We start from the raw sequence: 14548 nt of genomic DNA, 5'->3' as shown, positions 1-14548 counted from the left end.
GCTACCCAAGCCGACTGGGCGGTAAGAAAAAAGTCTCCGCGATGGCTTCAAACGGCTGGTGGACGACTGGTGGCTTGGCACCTGATGGACTTCCTTCAAATGATGATACCCCCATGGTCGATTGTATGCGCATATCCTTGACACTGGGCTCATGACTGACTGAAGCCCAATAGCTTTACAATCTGGCTCTCATAGATCGCCGATTGGCATTTGGCCATACCATGTTACCCCATACCCTCTCTTCGTCCGCAAGGCCGAATGCTGTCATGTCTTCAGCCTCGCCCGAGGTGATGGACATCACCAACATGCTGAACAACAAAGGCGGCATGACTCACGGACTCGGTGGAGGCATGCCCGACCACCATCACCACCAGCATCACCTTGGCCTCGTTAAGCACGAGCCTACGATGGACCGATCAGCCTCTCCTCACATGTCTGAGCATTCTTCCTACTCCGCCCACAGTCTGTCTCGCGCCTATCCCTCACCAACGGCCATGCAAGCCCCCATGCAAATGCAGAACCCTATGCATAGTGCAATGCAGATGGGTGGCTTTGCTGATATGTCTGGGATGGGCGGCGTGCCCAGCATGGCTATGCATCATATTCCGCAGCAGCCACCACAGCAGCAGCAGTCTCCCGCCGCTCCTGTTAAAGCCTATCCCTGCAGCACTTGTGGCAAGGGCTTCGCTAGAAGAAGCGACCTTGCCCGTCATGGTGAGTCCGGGTGCTGTTGAGACTGATAACTCAAAGAGACCACTGCTAACATGTTGATTTACAGAGCGTATCCACACAGGTGTCAGGCCTCATGTCTGCGACTACCCCAAGTGCAACAAGCAGTTCATCCAAAGATCTGCTTTGACTGTTCACCAACGAGTCCACACCGGGGAGAAGCCCCATCACTGTGAGACTTGCGCCAAGGTAAGCTAGTTATCAGCGTTGAGCTCTTTGCTCTTTCAGAAAAAACAAAGCAAACCCCGCTAATTCGTGACATTGCAGCCATTCAGTGACAGCAGCTCTCTGGCTCGGCATCGAAGAACGCATTCAGGAAAGCGTCCTTACAAGTGCCCTTACGCCGACTGCCAAAAGACATTTACGAGGCGCACTACTCTTACCCGGCACCAAAACCACCACACGGGAACTATCGAAGAGGCTGCGGCGGCTACTGCGGCGGCACTCGCGGCCTCAAGGGCCAAGAACGGTGGCCAAGCTCGCTCCGACGGCGACCACATGTCCAGCCACGGCTCTCCCCTGACGACCCCGTCACCCAGCCATCACACCATGATGTCTCCTGCCCTGGACCTCTCGGGATCCAACGGGCTCAACCGACATGCCGAGTTCCAGTACATGACACAGAGCGGCACGCTGCCTCCCCACCTCCGTGTGGGCAGTCCTACTTCGACGACGTCGGCTGCCAGCTACAACAACGGGATTCGGCCAACCTCGCACCCTACCGGCTACGGTCCTCCTCCCACGCTGGAGCCCAACTTGGAGCAGCACCCGGCAGGAACTGGAAGCGCAGGTGGCAGTCCTCACATGAGCCAGGTTGGCTGGCAATCCCCCCAAACCCACTCGCCATCTCACAACGGCGGCAGCTACGTCTACCCCGACCCTGATGGCTACCCACCCAACCCCTCGATGAGCCAGATGTACTACGGCGCACCACAGCAGATGCGACGGCCGCAAAGCACCGAGCCTGGTCTGGTACACATGGCTTAGTAGGACTCAATACCATTGATGAAAGCCGAGTGCTTGCTGCCTGATGGCTCTTTCCCATGATGACTTCAACATTGACACGCACATTGCTGTAAACCAATTTCCTAACTTTTACATCAACCACGTACACGACTATTTTTGCCGGCTTGGCAGCGCAGAGGCCGGCTATCTGTATGCACTGGGGCTGACTCTGGGCCTTGGCTGCTCTCTCTTTATCTCTCTCTCCTCGTATTTCCTTTATTTTCATGTTTGTTATTCTCTTCATATAGACTTTGGGCGATAGACTGGCGGACCGGAATCTTGACGATCATGGACTGAGCGTTTTTCATTTGACACGACGCCGGCAGGGGAGGAAAGACTGGAGTTTATAAGGAGGGGTGGAAGGGCACCAAGTGTGTTTGCTTGCTCGTCTTTTCTCTTTTTTTTTTCTGGGTGGCATACAAGACGGGCTGGGAAACGGAAACAAGATATAGACGGCGGGAGAGCTGTCCACCTCTCTTCGATGACGCATTTTCCTTGGCTGTTGGCACAAATTATTTAGACAAGGGCGCTCAAAGCGCACCTCTTCGCGAGAATTGTACGGATATACATTACGGAATACGCAGTGACCAATTGTACACGAGACGTGACCTGCTTCTTTCTTCTCTTCTTCTTTTTATTTTTTTTCGTTTTGTGATCAGAGTAAACTTTCAGCTTGTGATGCCCGACTAGCCGTTGTAAAAGTCGTCCATGTGAAGTGTGATGAGGGAAAGGAACCAAGTGAGCCGATATGACGTTGCAAAAGGAGGAAGCAGGGCGAGGGGCAACGCGAGAGGCCGCGACGCTATAATTTATGATTAGTCGTCGAGCCTTGTTCGGGCGGGCAACGAGGAGCCAATCCGTTGCGCAGGGAATGATGCTGGAGAAGGGGTGGGATGATGCGGATGTGACCGCTGACTGGCACGAAGTGAAAACGAGTTTTGCAAGAATTGGGTAGAGAAAAGGGGAAAGAGAGAAGAGAAAGAAAGAAGTTGGTTTTTCTGGATTGGGGTGGATGTTGGATGGTTTGGGTGTGTGGCGCTGTGGCGATGTGATTTTGGGATTTTGTAATCAGTTTTCAGGAGGTGAGTGAGTAAGTCGTTTCATTTTTTTTTTTTGGGATAGTTAGGGATTGATTCCGACTTGTATCCAGGATGAAGGGACTTGCTTGCTGCTCTGTCTGTTATTCTTAGATGTTTAAAATGTTATAACAGCATCTTGGATGATGAGATGAGATGGGGAGTTTGTGCCTGGTATAAGAGTCGGGAAGGATTGCTTCCGGTATAAGGTAAGGCGGCTTAGGTAGTGATACGGCGGAAGAGCTGACATGGGGCACCGAGTTCCGGGCAACTGGGTGAAGAGGATTACGTCTCTTTGTTTTTGGTGGGAGTGATGAAATGACGGAGGTGCTGATGTGTGATAGCTGCCCAAGGGGAAATCCGGGGGAATTAGCTGTAGTTCCTTGAGTAATGTGTGGTATGTGTAATGCATTACATGTGTTTGTCGAGTCGTGGATTTTATTTGGGGATTACTGGGGTTTATGCGAGACGGAAATGATTACTGTACGATGGCGGATATACAAGTAAGCCTTGCACCGTCAACGGGTGCTTGTCTGTTTGCTTGTTTCGCCTCGTTCTTCTTGAAGTCATGATGTTTTCTGACCATCTTTTGCCTCTGGTGGATTGATTACAGCATTTGCTCAAATCTGAAAATGCTATATACAACTTATTCCTCGGTATCACAAATTCAAAATTCGAAGAAAAAGATTACTATTAATTAATTAATTCCTCCCGTTCAAACTCTGTCGTGAACGAAAACACACGCAAAACGGGGAAACTTACATACTCGTCGCCGGCCACCCAAGGGAATCTTCGCTTTATACAAGAACGTAAGGAACATTCCGCAATCATGGTTCCAGCCTTTTCTGCCTAGCACCAATCAGGATAAAGGGGGGCGATCCGATCAGTAATCGCGATGAATTTCATATTACTATTCAGTCCGTCGAAGCCAAAGTCCGCGAGGCTCCATCAGGTAATTTTCGTTTCGCCTTTTGCTCGCCCGCCCCGAATTTTTTCTTTTTGGGTTTGCGGATGAGAAATCCCTGTTGACCATGTGTTTTCCATGTGTCGCGTGTGCGTTCATGTCTTCTTCTGAACATCATATTGATGGTTCTTGGTTGATCGCACCTCATTGAAGAAAAGAGACAATGTAGATGCATATCCGTAACATTGATGGGTAATCCGGATTCCCTCTTACAGTAATTGTACGGAGCAAAAGAGTAATAGTGCCCGCGTGCCCTGAAAAACAGCAGTAATCGCGGGACCGTTTACTGGCCTCGAGCGCTTTAGCATTTAGCGGCCTTAATCCGCAGGGGCCGGAGAGATCCGCGTGGGATGAAGAAAATGTCATCAAATCAATATTTCGACTCAGCTCGACCGAAAGAGGAGCCTAGAAAGAGAAAAAAAAAGGCAAAAATCAAGGGAAATGAATGGGATGGGATGGGAAAGCAAGTCAAGTGGATTCCAGCCGTGTCGGTCCTATTTCTTGACGCCCTTTCTCTCCTTCCCTCACTCTCTCTTTTTTGTTTCTTACACCACATATATTTGTCTTCCAATCCATCTCTGCTCATCTTCTTCTGTTTTCTCCCCCCCTGGGAAGATCTGATGACGAAAATAGTCGTCGCCGATTAGCACACCCAAAGGATTCCCCCTAGTCCGCACTACAAAACTCCCTGCATATACTGCTTTCAGTCGCAAAGTCCACTTTCTTATTTAGGTGACCTTGACGCCCTCTTTTTTTTATCCTTCCCTGTTTCTTTTTCCCAGGCTTTACAGAAGCGATTTGAAACCCCCTTCCGTTCGAAGGAAGGCTTAGGAGACCCCCCGGAAAAAGAAACCAAGGTCTGACTAAGAAAAAGAACAGACTTACCTCGTACCAAGGCGGCGAGAGCCGAGGCTGCGGGCGGGTAGCGTCACTTTTTTTTTTGGCTGGAATCATTAAGAAGCTTGAAATCCATCCCATCCAATCCGCAACTCGCGCGGACTAAAAGAGGCAACAATAACCTTTTTTTTTGGATTTCTAATTTCTTGCTTCCGTCTATTCCACATCATTACTCAGTCCTTTGGCGTTTCTGTCCTGGCTTTTCTCTCTCTCTATCCTTTTCCTTCTTTATAATATAATACCCTCACACGACATCTCCCTCTATTCATAGCCACTCATCCCACTTTCCCGCCGTCGCATCTCACTCAACCACACCAACGGTGGCAACCCGCAAAACGAACAAGATGAGTGCATCACCAGTCATCGGCGTCCCGTCGCAACAACACCAGCCAAACCACCACTTCCACAACCACAACGACAGCCTCACATCGCCCCAGCCCGCGCGCCAGCCTCTGCCCTCGTCTGGACGGAGACCGACAGCGGCCACGGCCACGGCGGCGATGCGACAGGACAAGACGGCGAATGCGACGGCCGGCCGCGGCGCCGGAGGGCTGATCCGGCTGGAGATTTACATGGATCTGCTGTGCCCGTGGTGCTTCATCGAGAAGCACAGCCTGGACGCGCTGATGCAGCGGTACACGGAGGAGCATCCCGAGGTGCGCTTCGAGGTGGCCTATAAGCCGTATTACATTGCGCAGACAATGGCCAAGCGTGAGTTGTTCTCTCTTCTTCTTCTCCTTTTTGGTATTGTTCATACACAATGCAGATGTCTTGACTTACAAATCATGCGCACGGATGACCTAATCATCTTGAACTTATCATGATGTTCTCACCACACCCCTCCATCATCATCATCGTCATCATCACCAAAGCAAACACTAACACCCCGGCGCAGGCAACGTCGAGAAGCGCTCCGTCTACGACCGCCTCAACAACCTCTATCCAAACTTCCTCTCCCGCATCCAAGTCACCGGCGCAAAATACGACATCGCATTCTCCATCCGCGGCCTCACGGGCAGCACCCGCCCCGCCCACCGCCTCATCGCCCTCGCCCTGCACGAGCTCGGCGCCGCCGCCCAGTCCCGCGTCGTCGAGACCCTCTTCCAGGGCCACTTCGAGGACGGCCGCGACATCAGCGACGAAGGCTGGCTAATCAGCGTCGGCGTCGCGGCGGGGATGCCCGAGGCCGTTGTGAGGCTCGGGCTTGAGGACGAGGACGCCGCGAGGAGGGTCGATGCCATGGCTGAGGCGGCGAGGGATGTTATTGGGGTTGAGGCCGTGCCGTGCGTCATGGTGCAGGGGCGGTACAAGGTGGGAGGATACCAGGAGAGCCAGGTCTTTGAGAGCCTGTTTGAAAAGATTCGGCAGGCTGGTGAAGCTTTCTAGATTTTTGCGCATGGGGGTCTGACTTCTGATATCCTTTTGCTTTCTTGATTTTTGGCGTCATATCCCCGGTAGGCGGTTTTCATATAGGAGCATTGCTTTTATTATTTTCATTTTTCTTTTTGTCATGGTGTTTTGGGATGAAATTGGGGTGGCGCCGGTTGCGAATGATATCAAATATAGCATTAGGTCAGTGGTGTTGAAGGCGCATCATCACAGTTTGTCAATACCCTGGGCATCCAGGGCGGCGGCTTGGGAATTTTATATCATTTTTCCTTTTATTACCTTGATTGTCTTTTCTGTTAGTTTCACGGAATTTTCCAATTAATTCCTATTTCGTTCAAAAACATACAGAAGCCAAATCTGTAAAGCGTCGTCCGCACTTTCCGACTCTCTATCTTGAAGAAAGAAACATAATGCCCTATTACCCCGTGGTAAGCTGTCGATTCATGTCGGGGTAAATTTTTTGCCTCGTCTTTCGTAGTATAAGAAAAAAGAAGAAAAAAAAAATCAAAAAACACCAATGCAAAAAACACCAATGCAAAAACTCCTCAAAACTCCATTCTAGTGCCAATGCCAAGCCCACCAATCTGTGAGTGAAAACCAATCTTTGTCGTCTCTTTTTTGTGTGTGTGGCCATTCATTCTCCGAATGTCGATGTGGAAGAAAAAGGAAAAAGATGTTGAAAGTAAAAGACAATTCGCCAGCAGTTTCCCGTAAAAATTATGTCCTTGCGCGTTATCCCGTACAGTTTGAATATGTGCCCCCCTCACATTCGCTTCATCTCCGCATCATCGCCTCATGCCGCTGTAATCGTTGAGCAGGTGCGTCATGTGCGTGTTAGTCGCCTTGCCAATGCGCTTGCCGGCCCTCTTCTTCTGTTGCTTGGGCTTCGCCGCCGCCGCCACGGCCTTGCGCGGGTCGTCGCTCGTCGGCTTCTGCCCAACGCTCACCAGCTTGCGGTGCATGTCGTCCAGGCTAGGCAGCTGCACGCGGCGCCACATGGCCTGAAACTCGGGCTCGACAGAGTTGTGCAGCGACGCGTCGTCGGCCCACACGTACCGCGGGAAGTTGTCCTTCTTTGTGCGCACCACCAGGATCTTATGCTCGCCCTCCAGCTTCGCCAGCGTGTCCTCGCAGTCGGGCCAGCCGTCCTTGAGGTCCTTGACCGACACTCCCGAAGCATCCGTCTTGCGCTGCAGATGGGCCAGCAGCGACGTGGCGTCCTTGACTCCCGGGATGATGGGCCGGTGCTTGTACGTGCCCGTCTTCCACGTCTGCTCGCTCAGGCTCGGATCCGGCTTCCATTCCACCCGCGGGTGCCCCCTCAGCCCCTCCGTCAGCTCCTTCTTGTGCTCCTCCGTGTAGTTCCTCAGACTCAGGTGGTCGATGATGTCCGTGATGGTCTTTGCGTCGCCCTTCTTCTTCAGATACTCCACCGCAAACGTCATCTGCGTCTTGACCTCGGCACCGTATCCCGTCAGCTGCGGCTGCGAAAACGGCACTTCCGGAGCGACATCACGCTTCCTCTTTGATGTCGGCGTGTTGCTGTCTGAGGCGGCGGACGGCGAGGGCGATGGCGGAGCGAGAGAGGCCGTGGCTTTGAGGCTTGACGGGTTGGACAGTTTGGACGCGGCCGAGGCGAGACTGCCTCTGAATACGGAGGACTGTTTCTCTAGATACGACGACATGTTGGGCGGGGATGACCTAGCAGTGGCAGCAGTATCGTAGAGGGGGGAGAAAAGAGAGGGAGCGAGGTGGTTGACGAGGGTTGATGGGCAGAGGTTGAAGCGGATGCAGAGCGAGTTCGTATGGGGACGGGAAGAAGAGGCTGATGCGACACAGTGTGGCGCATTAGGCAATCAAGGTTGTGGCTTGACTCTTTTTTTTCCTGCTTATCAGTCTTATCGTTTGTTGAGAATGCCACGCAAGCAGAAACTGAGACCGGGGTGAATCTATATCTCAGGTCTATTTGACATTCAAGTCAGTGCGTCTTCCGGGCATATATTAGGCAAAGTACCTTAAAAGTTGCCTTTGTCATCGGGCCTATGAGAAAAGCCGGTACAAAGAGCCTCGTTCTTTTCGTCATTGCCAGCATCAGTTGCGAGTTTTCATATGCGCATCGTGTCAACCAAAAAAACATTGATTATCGTAGATATCTAGCCCTGTATATTTTCCGTCAAAGGCATCATCTAGTTCATTCCTGTAACAATGACTCCCAATGGTCTAGTGCCCGAAAATTCTTGACAGCACGCCTCTATACTGTCACGCTTATCAAAATATCCCAGATCCGTTCCCCGGCGTGGTATTGCATGCTCGAAAAAGGTAACATGTCACAAATCCTCTCCCCAGCTCTTTGTCCTGTTTACAACTTCGCGCGCTGAAGCGAAAGCTCGGGCATGATTCCCCCTTTTTCTTCTTCCCTTCTTTTGTTTTTAAATTTTATATTCGTTGTTGAAACCCTGTCATGGATAGGATGCGATTTAGGCAGCCTGGGCAGTCTGCTCGGCGTTGGCCTGGATGTACTGGTAGGCGAAGTAAGCGATGAGACCGCCAATGGCAACAACGCTGTAGAGGCCAAAGCCGCCGCCGGTGGTGGAACCGCCAACGGAGGGAGTGTTCTGGGAGACGGCCTTGGGTACAGGGTCGCCGGGCTGGAGACAAAACGTTAGTTGTGAACAAAGAGTGTCGCAAACAAGAGTTGATGGGGCGCATACCTGGCGCTTCAGGTCGCCGACAAGCAGCGTGGCGAGAGACTCGCGGGCCTCGTCGCTGTGGCCGACATCCTCGAAAGCCTCGGTGGCATCCTGGCCGGCGACATCGAGCATGACCTCCTCACCACCACTAAGACACTGGTGTCAGTAAAAAGAAAAGAAAAAGATGACATTTCCATGCAACATTGGCACTGTTTCCCCCCTCGGAGAAAAAAAAGAGGGGAATCCAACAACTGGTTGCCGGGGTCGGGAACTGCAAGACGTACGGGTGCTCGTCGACAAACTTGGAGCAGTCGTAGACCTTGTCGTGGATCACGACGAAGAGGTCCTTCTTGGTGTTGTGCTCGGCAACATCCTGGTAAGAGTACTGTTGAGACATGGCGGGCGAATTGGGCTTAACGCAAGCAAATTGTTTAAAGAAAGAGTAAAGAGTAAGAGAGAGAGAGAGAAAAAGAAGAGCGGCGAGGAACCCCAAAAGGAACTTGGTTTGGCAAAGTCGGTCAAAAAATGATGGTGGGAGAGAAAGAAGAGGAACAGCCGATGCGAGTACGATAAAATCGCTTTAAGCGTTATGGCCATCTCAGTCCCAGTTCTGCAAATGCCAACTAGCCATTTCACTCTGGCTGCTTAGCGTTTGTCGGGCCCCATCAAATCAATTCCGTTGGGCCCGCAGGGGTCATTGACTCGCCCAATCAGCCGCTGCAAAATTACCGCCTGGGCTGCTCTGATTCGCCTCGCTCCAGGGCATCTCATCAATCCAGATTCTGAGGCGTTCCGGCGGCGTTCTCAGCCAACTAACTACCTGAGGTAGGCCTAACCGTCCAGCGAATCCCTTCAACGTCGGATTACTTTTAAGCGCATCCCTCGTCTCAAATCCCAGCATCCTCCTGTTCACATCCTGCTACTAGCTGGTCTTCGGGTCAGCGACTGGCGGATCTCACAGGAACCCGAAAAACCGGGGGTACATCGGGGGTGTGGTAGCATTCGCTGATATGGAAGGCTTTGGAAAGCAGTGGTAGTAATACTCCGCGCAATTCCCCATGGCATCTCATATCAGATGCCTTACATTGAGAGGAAAACGCTCCGATGGGAACAAAACTTCCCTAGCCAGCGTCAAGATCCTATCAAGATCAGACAATCTCATCGCCACCGGCTGTCTCGCCTATGTACATGTAAACTGGCCTTGACTCAATGGCACCCCCAAAGGCATCAACCATATCCAGTCGTACCAATGAGCGTCGAATATACCGGCATTTACAGTACAGCAGCAACCAACTCGGGTATCTCGAGCTCGGGATATGATCGGAAAGGCACATGCTAGCCCATCCCATCCTCTTATTCGCATTGCCCCAGAGTAGCATTAGCTCAAGAGACCAAGAGCGGGCTTATCTTAGCCTTGCTGCTAGGCCATTCCCCCCTCCTCTTCCGTGCTGTCCTTCCGACTCCTCCTCCAAACGGGACTTGTTCACGGTTGTTGAGTACCGTGGTGAGCCGTCGTCTACTTTTTATTACTGTATGCTGTGGCTTTCTTTTTGGAATTCAGCATGTTCCGATTCCGAAAACCTCGGACGATGCTTTTATGCATATTTCTGTCTGCTAATCCTAACCTCTCCTAGGTGCCTTCTTGCGGTGGCACCTATTCCAATCACCCCGGATGTCTGATACTGTAATGTTACTGTTACATATACGGAGTACTATTACTGCTACATTGATATCACAGAGTGTCTTGTGTCACTTCGTAATCGCAAACGGTTGGCTGGCCTTGTCTCTTGTCTCAGCGGCCCCGCGTCATACCCGGAAAATCCATGGACTACTCGGTAGCTCTCCACAGCTCGGTCTCAAGATGCAAGGCTGGGGTATCATGACGCCGCAAAGCATATTATTCTGTACACGATTGCGCCAAGCACGGAACAGCATTCGTCCAAGTGAAATTTTATTTTCAATGTACCAAGTATACCTAGTGCTTCCAGCGACTACTCATACTCACTACTCTTTTAGCGAGGCCGCGCTTCTATGCAGTCAGATGGACGATTCCCAAAGCAGAATTTCCCGTGATGCTACCAGGGTCGGGATATTCATGTTTCTGTCATCCAAGAAGTAAGTAGTACGTATGGCCGGAGGTGGGGTAGTAGTCAAACAGCTGCTGCTCTGTTCATTGCTCATATTCATTCTTTGACTCTATTAATCCATCGAAAAAGCATCGTCTCCGTCTTGAAGCACCTTTCTTCCCAAATGGCCCAATCATAAATCACTAAAATCATCGCTTTGAGCTGCCACCACCAATGTCCTGGCCCAGGCGGTAGCCCGTCACTCGGTCCCACTCGATCTTCTGCCTCGTCACCGGCAGCTGTCGCCGCAGGCCCTTGAATGCACCTTCGCTCAGGCTCACGAAGCTCCTGTTGAGATCTTCCTGGTACTTCTTCTCTATCGACGCAATCTCCTTGACGATTCCAGCACCGGTGCCCGAGGGGATGGAGGCGCTGACGGCCTTGTTGGTGAGCAGCCGCACATTGCCGTCTTCGTAGTAGTGAACGTCAACCATGATGGTGCCCTCGAGGTTTCCGGAGCTGGGGTCAAAGGTATATACGGATCTCCATCGGCCGTTCCTATAATCTATAAGTATCTATAATATATCGTATGGTGTTGAGTGTTCGTACCAGAAGTTGTTGGGGCTGTATTTATTTGCGACAACGACAACGGCAACCTTTGAGTCGGATTCGACAGGGTATGCGCCGAGGGCAGCGTTGGGAAAGTGCTCCTTGACATAACCTCCCAAGCTCTTCAATGTTGATTTACTACCACAATGTCAGTCGGCTTGAGACTGGTGCCAGCATAGATTCCGCTGCCGAACACTCACACCAGGTCCGCTTGTGATCCTTCCAGCACGTAGCTCTGCACCGCACTAGCTTTCTGTGTCCCCAGTTAGCTCCAACTCTCCAAATTGTAGCTGCTCGTGATGTCAACGTGCCTGAGCCACATGGTCTACTTCAAAGCTGGAGGAGCTCTCGACATCGTAGTATCGTCCGCCGCCCAGCGAGTTGTGTGGGCTGATCAAGACCTTTCGGCAAGTTAGCCGTCTTCCTTTCTCATAACACGTGTATCCTCGAGGTACCGTACCGGCTGGCTGCTTCCCGGCAGCTTGAGTGTGATGAACTGCTCCTCGTTGTACCGCTCGAAAGCTGGCGCCAGCTCGTCAACGATGTTTGGCTCGGAGGCCGTCAAGGCCTTGATATCTGCAGAATCCGCGCGTCAATGGTGCTCTTCGAAACTTCAACAAGTATCTCGTCTTGGGCTGCATCGTACCGGCAACGACATCTGCGAGCTAATAGAAGTCGGGGGTTGGAGGTTAGCTTGCCAATGATGACGCGTAGGGGGGCCTAGAGACAGCTCACCTCTCCCGGAGGAGCTCCCTGGACGAAGGAAGAAACTGTCTCGATATGCGACATTGTAGAGGTTTAGCTTGGAGGAGATGAGAGAAACGGACCAGCTCTTTGGGAGCTTTGACGTACACCGCAATCGGGTAGGGGCCAGGAGATGAAGCATGGGCGGGGCATTGACACGAGGGGCAGTTTGGTCTCCATATCCAATCGCTAGCGGGGTACACAGCCGGACTATGGCCCTTTTGCAGTGGTCGCACGTACTCTGTTACCAATTCAGCTTGCATTGATCCCTAAATCGTAAGCGGGCATCAAGGCAGTTACAGATGCTCTTATTATAGGCAGAGGAGGTGCCCGAGCTGTCTTGTGTCTTGTTGCTGGCGAATGCTGCTTGGTGGCGCATCTTGAGTCGGGGAACTAAATCTCTCGATGCGCAATCAAGTCCCAGAGGCATGGATTTCGTACAGTGGCATGTTATATGTTACACAAGGCTTTCTTCTCTATTATTCACATTTATGCTAGGAAGAAGTTCTAGAAAATCAAAGATAAAGAAACACATTACTCGCTCCCCACATTCTTAGTACTGAACCGTCTTTTTAATACTGTCGTAAATTCCTGAAGAATCACTGTTAGTAAACCAAGTTAAGCTACCCGAGAGGATATAGAGATGGAGATACTCACTTGCAACATCTGGGACGTGAAACTTTTCGAATATCAGAGCGTTGTGGATACTCCATCCGGCAACACGAGACACGGGAGCCTCGAGTCTGTTGAAGGTATCTGCGTTCTCTTGAATGGCGGCAGCCACCTCTGCACCAACACCCGCGTTCACCATGGATTCGTGGACGACCAGGACTCTTCCGGTCTTCTGAACGCTTTCAAAAACAGTCTTCTTGTCCCAAGGATAGATTGTGCGCAGGTCAATCAGCTCGACGGAGATGCCCAAATCCTCCTCTGCCTGCTTGATGGCCGCCATGCAGTTGTACAACGGCTGACCATATGAAACAATTGTGACGTTCTTGCCCTCCTTGATGACTTCGGCCTTGGACAGAGGCAGCTCATACGGTGCCACGGGAACCTCCTCTACGGCGGCTCGGTACAGGATCTTGGGCTCCATGAAGATGCAGGGGTCGTTGCTTCGGATGGCCGCCAGCAACAATCCCTTGGCTTGCAGAGGCGATCGAGGCATGATGACTCGCATTCCGGGAACGTGTGTGAACAAGGCCTCGGGGGACTGAGAGTGGTACAGGGCACCGTGGCCGACGGTTCCGCAGGGCATGCGGACAGTCATGCCTCCAGCACTCCGGCCATTGGCACCTTCATAGTAGCGCTTCTTTGCCGCTTCGTTGACAATCTGGTCAAAGGCGGGAAAGACGTAGTCGGCGAACTGGATCTCGGCAACAGGCCGCATTCCCTCGACGGCCATGCCAATGGCAAAGCCGAGAATGCCCTGCTCCGTCAGCGGCGTGTTAAACACCCGGTCGGCTCCGTGCGTCTCTGCGAGCTTCATGGTGCATCGAAAGACACCGCCAAAGGCAACGTCCTCGCCAAACACGGAAACCGTCTCGTCCTCTGTCAGGGCGATGTTGAGGGCGTCGTTGATGGCCTGGAACAGGTTCATCTTCTTGGTCGCGCCATGGAGGACGTCGGAGGAGATCTCCGTGTTCTGCTTGGCTATCGCCGACGTGTGAGCCAGCAGAGGGGTTGTCGAGTAGTCAATGGGCAGGTTGAGCTTTGCGTTCGGGGGGTGTGTGGAATAGCATCGTGCCAGATTCAGAGGTGCTGCTGATCGAGCTCGGGGATGCGCCAGCGCTCCCTTTAGGTGACGAACCGCCTGACGCTTCATGGTGATTCTGATGCTGTGGGTGAGGATGAGGATCAGAAAAGAGTCGAGAGATCCGGGGTCCAAGATATTGCGATTCCTGCGCCCAAAGTAATTCTCATCGGTCGTCGTCGGTTTAGACGGATGGCAATGGCGCTCGGCTTGCTGCGGCCTGTCGCGGGGCTGGAGCCGGCAGAATTGGCGTCTGTGGTTTAGACGGTGAAGCTAAGGTAATAAGCATGGGGTAAGTGGTCTGGAGAACCGAGGACGTGCGAGCCTTAGGTAATCTGGAGTTTGTATTTGTTTGTAGACTAGTTCAGTAATAAGAAGCATATACGCAGATGCAGCTGTCAAAATTAGAGATTGGAGTTCAATATTGTCAACAGTTTATTAGTGCAGGGTAATATTGATATATGTACTTTGTAAGTATGGAGAGCCTGTTGAGGCCGCCAATAAGTTGAAATGAGCTAACGAGTGTGCTACTGTTACTCGTTACACTAATACTATAGAATCTTTCTTGAATAGATGGAAACGATTATTCTAGAAACTCTGGAATGCCTCTTTAATGTATGAAATGTTTA

General features: G+C 51.7%; 7 protein-coding genes across 7 annotated transcripts; 3 read left to right on the top strand and 4 right to left on the bottom strand.

Moving 5' to 3' along the window:
- Nucleotides 1-407: 407 nt before the first annotated feature.
- M431DRAFT_83177 (hypothetical protein) lies at nt 408-1716 on the top strand (the record flags this gene model as incomplete). The annotated part of the gene is made up of 3 exons (XM_024923279.1): nt 408-714; nt 779-918; nt 997-1716. 3 exons carry the CDS (start codon nt 408-410, stop codon nt 1714-1716), a joined length of 1167 nt encoding a protein of 388 aa, XP_024775772.1.
- Nucleotides 1717-5243: 3527 nt separating this feature from the next.
- M431DRAFT_494525 (hypothetical protein) lies at nt 5244-6057 on the top strand (the record flags this gene model as incomplete). Its single annotated transcript, XM_024917259.1, has 2 exons — nt 5244-5382; nt 5567-6057. The coding sequence occupies 2 exons, from the start codon at nt 5244-5246 to the stop codon at nt 6055-6057; spliced, it is 630 nt and encodes a 209-aa protein (XP_024775771.1).
- A 788-nt stretch (nt 6058-6845) lies between these two features.
- M431DRAFT_494524 (hypothetical protein) lies at nt 6846-7745 on the bottom strand (the record flags this gene model as incomplete). Its single annotated transcript, XM_024917258.1, has 1 exon — nt 6846-7745. The coding sequence occupies one exon, from the start codon at nt 7743-7745 to the stop codon at nt 6846-6848; it is 900 nt and encodes a 299-aa protein (XP_024775770.1).
- A 399-nt stretch (nt 7746-8144) lies between these two features.
- Nucleotides 8145-9358, bottom strand: M431DRAFT_507747 (hypothetical protein). The gene is made up of 3 exons (XM_024919011.1): nt 9035-9358; nt 8772-8898; nt 8145-8708 (listed from the first exon to the last, which is right to left on the bottom strand). The coding sequence occupies exons 1-3, from the start codon at nt 9145-9147 to the stop codon at nt 8538-8540; spliced, it is 411 nt and encodes a 136-aa protein (XP_024775769.1). The 5' UTR covers nt 9148-9358; the 3' UTR covers nt 8145-8537.
- Nucleotides 9359-10275: 917 nt separating this feature from the next.
- On the top strand, nt 10276-11130 carry M431DRAFT_417078 (hypothetical protein). The gene has a single exon (XM_024914988.1). The coding sequence runs from the start codon at nt 10423-10425 to the stop codon at nt 10867-10869; it is 447 nt and encodes a 148-aa protein (XP_024775768.1). The 5' UTR covers nt 10276-10422; the 3' UTR covers nt 10870-11130.
- On the bottom strand, nt 10745-12299 carry M431DRAFT_507746 (hypothetical protein). The gene is made up of 7 exons (XM_024919010.1): nt 12161-12299; nt 12072-12090; nt 11886-12001; nt 11737-11826; nt 11626-11678; nt 11426-11563; nt 10745-11374 (listed from the first exon to the last, which is right to left on the bottom strand). Exons 1-7 carry the CDS (start codon nt 12212-12214, stop codon nt 11026-11028), a joined length of 819 nt encoding a protein of 272 aa, XP_024775767.1. The 5' UTR covers nt 12215-12299; the 3' UTR covers nt 10745-11025.
- Nucleotides 12300-12630: 331 nt separating this feature from the next.
- Nucleotides 12631-14241, bottom strand: M431DRAFT_142018 (hypothetical protein). The gene is made up of 2 exons (XM_024912630.1): nt 12827-14241; nt 12631-12760 (listed from the first exon to the last, which is right to left on the bottom strand). Exons 1-2 carry the CDS (start codon nt 13989-13991, stop codon nt 12723-12725), a joined length of 1203 nt encoding a protein of 400 aa, XP_024775766.1. The 5' UTR covers nt 13992-14241; the 3' UTR covers nt 12631-12722.
- Between the last annotated feature and the right edge of the window lie 307 nt (nt 14242-14548).

Source organism: Trichoderma harzianum (genome assembly GCF_003025095.1).
Source record: "Trichoderma harzianum CBS 226.95 unplaced genomic scaffold M431scaffold_5, whole genome shotgun sequence".
NCBI lineage: Eukaryota > Fungi > Ascomycota > Sordariomycetes > Hypocreales > Hypocreaceae > Trichoderma > Trichoderma harzianum.
Note: the sequence above shows the minus strand (reverse complement) of the source record. Positions and strands in the feature narration are given on the sequence as shown.